Source organism: Schistocerca cancellata, chromosome 1, assembly GCF_023864275.1.
Source record: "Schistocerca cancellata isolate TAMUIC-IGC-003103 chromosome 1, iqSchCanc2.1, whole genome shotgun sequence".
NCBI lineage: Eukaryota > Metazoa > Arthropoda > Insecta > Orthoptera > Acrididae > Schistocerca > Schistocerca cancellata.
In genome coordinates this window covers 538,212,880-538,224,915 of record NC_064626.1, presented here as the reverse complement: position 1 = coordinate 538,224,915, position 12,036 = coordinate 538,212,880, and the positions used below count along the sequence as shown (strand labels likewise).

At 42.0% G+C, this 12,036-nt stretch overlaps 1 protein-coding gene across 16 annotated transcripts in view; it reads right to left on the bottom strand.

The window, feature by feature from the left end:
• LOC126179628 (calcium/calmodulin-dependent protein kinase type II alpha chain) overlaps nt 1–12,036 on the bottom strand; it is a 1,032,354-nt gene that overhangs the window by 294,943 nt on the left and 725,375 nt on the right. For all 16 annotated transcript variants that reach the window (XM_049924622.1, XM_049924624.1, XM_049924625.1 and 13 more), the window contains exon 4: nt 8,611–8,665. In XM_049924622.1, the coding sequence (XP_049780579.1) occupies nt 8,611–8,665 (55 nt within the window). The remainder of the gene's footprint in view (nt 1–8,610; nt 8,666–12,036) is intronic.

The window sequence follows — 12,036 nt, the reverse complement described above, 5'->3', positions numbered from 1 at the left end:
CCAAGTGGGTATTCTCTGCCATCCATTCCAAAGTGGTTTGCCGAGTACAGATGTAGACGTACGTAAGGTTCTGGATTTGAAATTTCACTTCGTTCATTAGCCCTTGGAATCTGTCGAGCAAAGGATTTACCTAGGGCTGATGTTCTGCACGGGCATTGGGGCAGGGGGGGGGGGGATTTAGTTGGAAAAGCATGCAGGCTGTGGGTTAGAACGACTTCTACTACGACCTAATTCTACGACCTAAGTCGTCCGACTTGAGCTCTCACGCTTATTCATCAGACTGTCGCATTCTTAGCCGTTGATGTAAGGGATTTCTGCCTTTATGGCAATTTTCCTCTGCTGAGGAGGAGGAGGAGGAGGAGGAGGAGGAGCATGAAGGAATGTGCAAAAGCGATATATTACAAGAAGAGAACGACCTAATTAATTCTCCAGAAAAGTTCTACAGTGTTTGCAAAATAATCCGAAACATTTGAGTACTTTCTGACATGCGTGGAGCGTCAGTTCAGTAAATCCAGCAACTTTGCTAAAACCGTGCCCTTATGTGAATATCTCATTGTCCGCAAATAAACACTTCAACCAGGCGCGGCTCGTAACTAAGGGCTATGAGGCGGAGCTGTTCCAAAACGCATATTAAAATTAATTTCTCAATACCGTATTACAGAATTTAAATTATCAGAATCCATTTCGCATATTTGTCACACGGATATAAGTAACACCGGTCAACGTTTTTGGAATTCTTGATATGTGATGTCACGCGAAGTTTTTCGAACAGGCAGTAGAGGAAAAAGCGCGCTAAATATACCTCTTGCGCGACATGTCCCATTACTTTAAATTACAATGAAATGAACACCCCTAGCTGCATACAGGCATTGATATATGTCGACGGGGACAGTTGAAATGTGTGCCCCGATCGGGACTCGAACCCGGGATCTCCTGCATACATGGCAGACGCTCTATCCATCTGAGCCACTGAGGACACAGAGGATAGTGCGACTGCATCTCTGGCACGCACTTGAGAGACCCACATTCACAACTTATTGTCCCGCAGTACATTCAAAGTGCCCCTGCCCATCATACTCATTACTCACGGCTTTACTGCCGATTCCCCGTAAGAGTTTGGGCACTGTTCGTGCATCCGCACAGAAGAAGATGGTCAATGGCCGGTGAGCCTTAACTGGGTGAAAAGTATTTAAACCGACAAACTCTGGGAGGTCATAGGGGACATCAAAACAAATATTTTCCCCTAATGTCATTTTTTCCTATAAGGAGTATTTAAACCGGTAGAGGAAGATGTCTCTGGCGGCAAATCAATTAAACCAACAAACACTTTTCCATTTTTTAATGACCAAGAGACAACACATTAACACAAGCCAATTTCAATTACAGTAGATTTTCAAAAATGCCTCCATTGACACGTAAACAAAGGTTACACAGTCGGATCATGTTCTGTCTGACACGGGCAAAAGCCCCAGGAGTATCCTGAATTGCTTCTGCTGCTGCTGCTGCTGCTGCTTCTGCTGCTACTATCCTGGCAACCAGATCCTCTTCTGATGCAACAGGAGTTGTGTGAACAAGGTTGCGCATCTCTCCCCACACAAAAAAGTCCAGAGGCGACATATCTGGGGATCGAGCAGGCCATGGTACAGGACCACCTTTGCCAATCCACGTTTCTTGGAATCGTCGGTCCAGGAATCGACGCACACGACGACTGAAATGTGCCGGCGCCCCGTCATGTTGCAACTACATGCGTTGTCTTGTAGGGAGCGGGGCGTCTTCCAGCAATTCTGGCAATGCTCTGACGAGAAAATTGTAATAGTGCCTGCCATTTAATGGCCTAGGTAGCAGATACGGGACAATTAAACAGTCCCCAACAACACCGACCCACACATTAACGAAGAACCGCACTTGATGAGCGCTAGTAACTGTGCATGTGGGTTATCCTGACTCCAAACATGCGAATTGTGCATGTTGAAGACTCCATCACGCCCGAACGTTGCTTCATCGGTAAACAATAGAGAGGTTGGAAATGCGGGATGCATTTCACACTGTTCCAGGTACCACTGCGAAAACTGTGCTCTGGGTGGATAATCAGCTGGTTCCAGGTTGTGGACACGCTGTAAGTGAAATGGACGTAACAATTGCTCTCAAAGGACTGTTCTCACATTCGTGTGATTCGTCCCCATGTTACGTGCAATTGCACGAGTGCTGATTGAAGAATCTCGCTCCACATGCTGCAAGACAGCTTCCTCAATTGCAGCATTCTTACCGCGCGACAGCGTCCCTGTCCATATAATCTGCTAAGTGACCCGATCTCATGCAGACGTTGGTACACAGCAACAAAGGTCGTATGATGTGCGATACGGCGATTAGGATATTGTTGTTGATAAACCCGCTGTACAGCTCGTCCGTTGTGGTGCGCTACGTAGTACGCACCAACCATACCAGTGTACTCACTTCAGTTGTATCACTCCATTAGTAAACAGAGACGAAGCACTACTTCACTGGTGGACAGCAGTTGCCTACAACTGAAGAGCGTAATACGGCCTCCACTAGTTTAAATAATCCTAATACGAAAAAAATGACATTAGGGAAAAATATTTGTTTTGATGTCCTCTACAACCTCCCAGAGTTTGTCGGTTTAAATACTTTTCACCCTGTGTATATGAAGATGGTATCTGTTCTTTCGGACATGACAAAAACTCTTTTCCTCCTTCGGCGCCACTTCGTCAAGGCACTGCACTCAACGCCAACTGGTAAGCACAATGCAAAACATGGCGAGTTTGCGGTTCTATTCATGTATCAATCACATTTATACATGTAATACTTTAGAAAGTACAGACATTGAAAACGAAGGAACAGTGGCTGCTCGTGAGTTTACATTCTGGGTGTTCACAAATTTTTAGACTCAGATAAATATGAGAGTGTGATATTAATAGCATCTGCTGTATAACAGTTGTGCTTATCAACATATTTATACAACACTTCCACTGCCAACGACACCAACAATAATAATCATAATAATATGCATAACTTGTCTGAAAAAAAAGAATTGTTTTTGGGGAATTTTATTGTTTTGTACATAATTAGATACAGTTTAGGGCAAGAACGGAATAACGTTCAGCTTTCGTTACTCTCCGTTTCGCGTTTTTGTTTACGTTTTTGGGAGTTTTCGTTCAAATGGTTCAAAGCACTATGGGACTCAACTGCTTAGGTCATTAGTCCCCTAGAACTTAGAACTAGTTAAACCTAACTAACCTAAGGACATCACAAACAGCCATGCCCGAGGCAGGATTCGAACCTGCGACCGTAGCGGTCTTGCGGTTCCAGACTGCAGCGCCTTTAACCGCACGGCCACTTCGGCCGGCGGAGTTTTCGTGCTTTTTTGAATTTTTTTCGGGCAAATGTATACGATCCCTAACACATGTGTTGGTCAACGAATTAGCCTACGGGCTGAAAATCAGACATTCTTATGATGCATCCACACAACAACATACGCTTATTATACAGTTCTATGTTCGCTTGTAGTTACGCTTATTTGACTTCGTCACTTTCTCAGTCAATGTATCTGGTCTGCAAGGCCATTGTTCCTTTGCTGCTAAATTTTCCTTGTAATTTTCTTTTCTGGTAGCACTTAAAACAGATTCAATAGAGTTCATGTTGACACTATACGCGAAAGCAGATTTTTGCACAGTAAACAACCAACTCCAAACACAAATTGCCGTTTGTGGAAATAATTAAATTCAAGTAGTACTGTCTACCAACGTGATAATGACTAGAATAGAAATGAGGCGCTGAGAGCCCTATGGGCCAAACGCACGCTGTCGTCGATCCCACATTTACATGATTATCAAAGAAATCAGTGAGACACCTTTTCGTCAGTGTTCACGTATACATTGTGGGCCTACAGCACAGATACACCTGACCCACCATAAAATCAACAGATATTGCCGCGCGGGGTAGCCGTGCGGTCTGCGGCGCCTTGTCACAGTTCGCGCGGCTCCCCCCGTCGGAGGTTCGAGTCCTCCCTCGGTGTGTGTGTGTGTGTGTGTGTGTGTGTGTGTGTGTGTGTGTGTGTGTGTGTGTGTGTGTGTGTGAAGACAGGTTTTTCTATCAAGAATGACTAAAACATGTATTGACGTCTGGTCTAATCTTAACTATATAGTGAGTGAATGGGCATCTCTGAGGAGTGTTATACTGTCTAGCGGGATTCATGCCAAGCACACACAGGCATAAAAGTCTGCTGCAGTTTGCTAGCACCTACTGGCATTGACATAAAGTTGTAGTTAGAGGTTAAGGGCTACGAGAAGTACTGAAAGCAAAACGTGACATCTACTCACGTATGTTTTGCCAAGACAATGATACAAGACATTGTCCGAATGCTATTAATTATTGCAACGCACAGGAAATGTAGGAAGGACGATGTGATTAACCGCTAGCCCATTAGCCTTTCGTCACTGACATAACAGACTTTTAGAATAAAGCCTTCTTACTAACTGCCTTCTTTCTATACTTCGAACATTAACAAGAGAAAATAGCAATTTAGTTTCACAACTGAGTACAGCACAAAGCAAGTTTTCAACGAAGTTGTAGAGAAAACTGGCCAGGTGCAGTTAGGGCTAGAGCTCTAACGGCTTCGTACAAACTTAATTATGTAAACATATAGTTCATCGATCCCGGGAATCGAGAATTTTTTTGATTCTTATTGACAATGATATTTATCACGATATCGGTTTCAGGAATTCCAAGTGTTTCGAGAATGTTTTAATTTTATATTTGAAGTCGAATAACAAATGAAAAAGGAAATATTTTTATGTCATATAATTACAAATTAACAATTTTTGAACTTTTCCCTTCACTTGTACTTTGAAACCTAGCTTCTCGCCGACTTACATGATTCTAGGTCAATGGGAAGGACCCTAGACGTTTTAATGAGTGAGTTTGCGAGTATCAAAATACATGACAAATGGCCGTATCTTTTGATTACATTCACTTAGAAGCTTTAATTTTCTGGAACCGCCAAGGAACTATAGACTTAGTATGTGGCATAAATTTCAACTTGATCCGTCTATTCGCTCCAGAGAAAAGGGGTTTTTAAAGGTCGGACACACACACACACACACACACACACACACACACACACACACACACACAGAGAGAGAGAGAGAGAGAGAGAGAGAGAGAGAGAGAGAGACTGACAACGAAGTGATCACATAAGGGTTCCGTTTTACCGACTAAGGTACGGAACCCTAAAAATCAACCAATATCAGTTACAGCTTTGGATGGAGTTGCCTATAAGCTATACCAAAATAAAATCTGTATGGACAGCCCGTCAAAATCAAGCAATAGTATCTACCTACACCGTTTACTCATCACGGTGTATTTTACCATTAAAGTTCCGAGAGTTAGAAGAGTTCTTAGAAGAGAGAACCAATATATTAATTCTTGCTACCTATACCTTTGAAAGGTCTCTGTTGGATTCCTTTCATGTTAATTTCTTAAATGTGTTGTCATTTGCGGCATAAATTCATCTTCTAAATTTACTGTGGCGTTTCTGACTATCTGGGAGGAGACTGAGTAGTGGAACGTGTTACTTTTACACATAAACAAGAACGATCTGTCACACTACTACACTTTAAAACACAGTTTATATGTAATTCATGTCACACAGTCTCATACGGAACCTACATCCGGTTTCTTTTATATACTGTATATGATAAGATACTGTCATCCCCCTTCCCTTCTGTGTTAGAGGATGAATGAGCAAATGTATTTCTAGTTGCATGCTTGAGGGTAGCAGACAAGCCTGTCTGCTAGAGAACAGTAGGACCAACGTCGGAACAGGTAGCTACGCGTTCTAAAAGCAGAGAGTTTTCTATTCTTAGTATGGTCCTGTCCGTCCGTTGTCATGTTGGTATAGGAAGCTGCCTCTCTGGTCACTTCCGTTTGTATTTGTGAGGCACCCCTCAGGTAGGAGCCCAGGTCAGTCTCTCCGCGGCGAGCGTCTGAAGTGGTAAGATCTTCGGCAAAGCGCGTGTCTGCTAAGTACGTAGGACAATGGATTTCTTAAGTTCAGCCTAACTGAAAATTTAATCACCTTTATTTCAGGTTTAGCTCTAAAATATCTAATGTTATCTTAAATTGCAACGCAGTGTAATTCGAGTGTGAAGTTCAGAATATATTCCGGTAGTTGCTTTGTCACTACTTTGACCCATCAGGTTAATAGTAAGACGATAGTAACCAGTTCGAGGTTTTTATTTTGTAAACTGCTTTTCGATCTAATTTATTTTAATTATCAAAATTATTGTGGAGTTACACTCTTTGTGTAAACCAAGTTGACCACGTGAAGCATGTGGTGTAATCATCAAAGTAGCCCTCAGCTATTCTTTTCGGGAAGACACAGAGAGTTAGTATGAATTTAGTATACCAGTGTGTGGTAATTTCATGACGGACAGGATTGCACTACGAACGTAAATTCTTTGGTTGAAAATTGAATCGGTTGGTTGTGGTTAATTTCCTCTTGCATATGTTTCAACGTTCTTCGTGTGTTATTTTATGAATGCAGTGTTGTATGCAGTCTCCCAATCTTGGCTCCATATTTGATGTGTTCCGTAAGATTACAATCTCACATTTTCACAATCCTAAATAAGGCACCAGTTTAGTTATGAATCAAGTTTAATATGCTGAAATTTCAATGATCAATGTTAAAATAAATTTCCAAATATAAACTGATTTATTTCTTTTTATTTAAATTCTCTTTTATATATATATATATATATATATATATATATATCACCGGTTGTCGTATGACTATTAAAAGATTATAATTAATGTTAGTCTGGTTGCGAATTTGGTAAGCTAGACTGGATACCTGGTGAAACAGTTGCGCAGTAATGCAAAGTTAAGTTCCCCAGACAGCTCACAGCTTTTAACCCGCTTTTATTGTCTATCAGTACCGCTTTCAGAAGAAATTAAAGCAACAACATTACACCTTGCGCGAAGACCATGAAGATGAAATGTGAGAAATCGAAGCACAGGCGGAACCTTACTAGCAATCGTTCTTCCCGTGAATCAAGCGCGACTGGAACAAGAAAAGTGGGAGGTGAAAGTGGTACACAAAGTACCCTCCGCCACACGCCTGAAGGTGGTTTGCGGCGTTTAGATGAAAATGTATCGGGACGATTTCATTGTCTGTGGGATGAAGTCAAAATTTCATTCGGAAAGGGTACGTAATGTGCGAAGGCGTAGGGTTTATGAGAGCTACATCTCGCTGCACCATACATTAAATACAAGCCTGTAAGTTCTTGTAACGGGCGATGTTCCACAAGTATTCATTAGCTGTAAACAGTGGCAATTATCATCGACATACCACAGATGAATGTGGTTAGTTGTGTAAGGTAGCGCCAGCAACGTAGATGCCGCTTGCGGCTGTTTGTTACGAAACATTTGCATTTTCCATACACGGGCCTCATTCATGGTCTCGTACCGGCTGTAATAATCATTTCGGATAGTTGTTCCCTTATATGAAAATATCAGCTCAGGATTCTCTAGCATCTGGGTAATTATGGTCCTAAATGTTTGGGACTACCAGTACACGAACTCTGACTGAGCCGTCACCTGACATACGTTAAGCGCTGCATTTTGTAGAAGCCACGGGTAAAAGGAGGGGACTGACAGCTCATATGACCAAGTAACAATTCCGGCTGCGGTACTGCAACAGCTCAGAAGACGTTATTGACATCCGCACCTGGACGAGATTTTCAGAGGCGTACAAAACAGGTTTACAGCGACGATTATGCGCGAAAACCGTATATCTCTGTTGGTGTGAAGGGGACATGTGGAAACATACCACCAACCACCGGCCAGCGACAATAACAGCCAAACCAACTCCCTTAGCTCGAAGTTATAGCCCAATTAGGCAAAGTGTGGCCTTGCACCATGTTGTTGTTCTAAGGGAAAAATATATGGAGTTGTACTTTTAGTCAGGGTAAATGAAATCTGCCATGCTAAGTATAACTCTGAGCACTAAGTGTTATTCTGCTATGCGAAGAATGAACAGAAAATAGGCTATGAGTTGAGTGCATCGCAAGCAACTGCAAAATAACCTCTGCTCTTCAAGTGCATACTTCAGTTGACATAGATACTATGTACGTGAGAATGAGAAATAAATTTATCCAGACCACTGTTGTATTCTCGATAATCCTGCGTTAAATAATTACTCGACCCTTGAAAATGACCCAGTGGACGACACTGGTCGCATTCAGAATATATTTATGCAACTAGCGCTGTTATTTATTAAAATAAGTAGACTTCAGGCACAGAAGACTGTACGCCAGCGGCCTTTACAGATTTTGATCTATAAGACAAAAAAGCTACTATTTATCACCTTTTCTGCTGTCTCTAAGTATATTTCATCGGGTGGTGCAAGAGCTTTTATGCAGACACATTGAAAACTATGAGTATACAAAACTTCTCTATGATACAACGAATTTCTCAACAGATAAACTGAAATTAAGTAAAATTATAATAAGAAGTAAAAATATCAAGATAAATGAATTATTTTAAAGCAGCTGCATTTCAAACAGCCTACAGAAAAGTTGTGGGTATACTTACAGATCAAAGACCAGATAGTGGAAGTTCTCTTCCTGTATGGAATCATGGAGGCGCACTGAAACAAAAGACAAAAGGCACGTTTAACAAGAAAAGAAGAACTTCAATTGTGCCAATTATTTATATGAAATATTTTGAAATTCGTATCTATCTTTTTATACACTGTAAATAAGTAATTGCTGCTATTAAAGTTCCAATCCTCGTATATTACTTGAGTTACACGAACTGAAATTCTTGCTTCAGTGTTATCTCAGCAAAGCGAAATGAATGCTCCAGCTCGTGCCTTTGTAAAAGCAAATTATGTGTTAAAACTGTATACATTAAAAATCTCCCTATTCTTTCAAAAGACCCGGTAATTTTAAAAATCAGTTTTGTAGCTTCTGTTTTTGAGAATAACCAGCACAAAAAGTCCGGGAAGGAAAGCTTAAAATATATGTATCGCATTATTTCGGCTTGCGGGAACCTGCAAATCGACACCAAACGTACACTTTCTGGAATTTATAGTGACGAAATTCAGATCTTTCATGTGTTTGTCGCAGTGCTATACATCTGTTATTTATCGAAGTTACATATTTCACACAATACCCTAGTCTCAAATACCGCCATCAAATCAGAACTCATAAAAAAATCTTGCAGGCAAAGGAAGGAAAGAAGAATAGTAGCAAAATTAGTGTTGCCCGCCCCGTTAGCCGTGCGGTCTACCGCACTGCTTTCCGGGCGGGAAGGTGCGCCGGTCCCCGGCACTAATCCGCTGGGGTGGCGTGGAGAGGGGGCCGGGGAGGGGGGAGGCGGAGGGTGGGGACGAGGGGGGAAGGGAGGTTTAATGTAGGGGGAGGGGGGAGGGAGGGGGGAAGGTGGAGGAGGGAGGGGGAGGTATGACGTAGGGGGATGGGGGAGGGAGAGGGGGAGGGAGGTGTAAGGGATGGGAGGGAGGGGTGTGAGGGAGTGATGGTGAGGGGAAGGGGGAGGGGGTGTACACTGTGGGCCGAACCGCACAATAACCCTGGGTTCGGTGTGGGGCGGCGGTGGGGTGAGTGGACTGCTGTAGCCTGTTGTGGTGTTGTGAACCACTGAGGGCTACGGCGGGGACGAAGCCTCTCTGTCGTTTCTAGGTCCCCAGTTCCATACAATACAATACAAAAATTAGTGTTTACGTCCCGTACAAGCCGAGGTTTGCATCATACTCTGCAAGTAATTTTTACGGTGTGTGGCGGACGGTGGAACTTTATTTGGCGCCCTATCCTGTTCCTGGAATGTCAGATCCCTTAATCGGGCAGGTAGGTTAGAAAATTTAAAAAGGGAAATGGATAGGTTAAAGTTAGATATAGTGGGAATTAGTGCAGTTCGGTGGCAGGAGGAACAAGACTTTTGGTCAGGTGATTACAGGGTTATAAATACAAAATCAAATAGGGGTACTGCAGGAGTAGGTTTAATAATGAATAAAAAAAATAGGAGTGCGGGTTAGCTACTACAAACAGCATAGTGAACGCATTATTGTGGCCAAGATAGACACAAAGCCCATGCCTACTACAGTAGTACAAGTTTATATGCCAACTACCTCTGCAGATGATGAAGAAATAGATGAAATGTATGATAAGATAAAAGAAATTATTCAGGTAGTGAAGGGAGACGAAAATTTAATAGTCATGGGTGACTGGAATTCGTCAGTAGGAAAAGGGAGAGAAGGAAACATAGTAGGTGAATATGGATTGGGGGGAAGGAATGAAAGAGGAAGCCGCCTTGTAGAATTTTGCACAGAGCATAACTTAATCATAGCCAACACTTGGTTCAAGAATCATAAAAGAAGGTTGTATACCTGGAAGAATCCTGGAGATACTAAAAGGTATCAGATAGATTATATAATGGTAAGACAGAGATTTAGGAACCAGGTTTTAAATTGTAAGACATTTCCTGGGGCAGATGTGGATTCTGACCACAATCTATTGGTTATGAACTGCCGATTGAAACTGAAGAAACTGCAAAAAGGTGGGAATTTAAGGAGATGGGACCTGGATAAACTGAAAGAACCAGAGGTTGTAGAGAGTTTCAGGGACAGCATAAGGGAACGATTGACGGGAATGGGGGAAAGAAATACAGTAGAAGAAGAATGGGTAGCTCTGAGGAATGAAGTAGTGAAGGCAGCAGAGGATCAAGTAGGTAAAAAGACGAGGGCTAATAGAAATCCTTGGGTAACAGAAGAAATATTGAATTTAATTGATGAAAGGAGAAAATATAAAAATGCAGTAAATGAAGCAGGCAAAAAGGAATACAAACGTCTCAAAAATGATATCGACAGGAAGTGCAAAATGGCTAAGCAGGGATGGCTAGAGGACAAATGTAAGGATGTAGAGGCTTGTCTCACTAGAGGTAAGATAGATACTGCCTACAGGAAAATTAAAGAGACCTTTGGAGAGAAGAGAACCACTTGTATGAATATCAAGAGCTCAGATGGCAACCCAGTTCTAAGCAAAGAAGGGAAGGCAGAAAGGTGGAAGGAGTATATAGAGGGTTTATACAAGGGCGATGTACTTGAGGACAATATTATGGAAATGGAAGAGAATGTAGATGAAGACGAAATGGGAGATAAGATACTGCGTGAAGAGTTTGACAGAGCACTGAAAGACCTGAGTCGAAACAAGGCCCCGGGAGTAGACAACATTCCATTTGAACTACTGATGGCCTCGGGAGAGCCAGTCATGACAAAACTCTACCATCTGGTGAGCACAATGTATGAGACAGGCGAAATACCCTCAGACTTCAAGAAGAATGTAATAATTCCAATCCCAAAGAAAGCAGGTGTTGACAGATGTGAAAATTACCGAACTATCAGTTTAATAAGTCACAGCTGCAAAATACTAACGCGAATTCTTTACAGACGAATGGAAAAACTGATAGAAGCCGACCTCGGGGAAGATCAGTTTGGATTCCGTAGAAATGTTGGAACACGTGAGGCAATACTGACCTTACGACTTATCTTAGAAGAAAGATTAAGAAAAGGCAAACCTACGTTTCTAGCATTTGTAGACTTAGAGAAAGCTTTTGACAATGTTAACTGGAATACTCTCTTTCAAATTCTGAAGGTGGCAGGGGTAAAATACAGGGAGCGAAAGGCTATTTACAATTTGTACAGAAACCAGATGGCAGTTATAAGAGTCGAGGGGCATGAAAGGGAAGCAGTGGTTGGGAAAGGAGTAAGACAGGGTTGTAGCCTCTCCCCAATGTTATTCAACCTGTATATTGAGCAAGCAGTAAAGGAAAGAAAAGAAAAATTCGGAGTAGGTATTAAAATTCATGGAGAAGAAGTAAAAACTTTGAGGTTCGCCGATGACATTGTAATTCTGTCAGAGACAGCAAAGGACTTGGAAGAGCAGTTGAACGGAATGGACAGTGTCTTGAAAGGAGGATATAAGATGAACATCAACAAAAGCA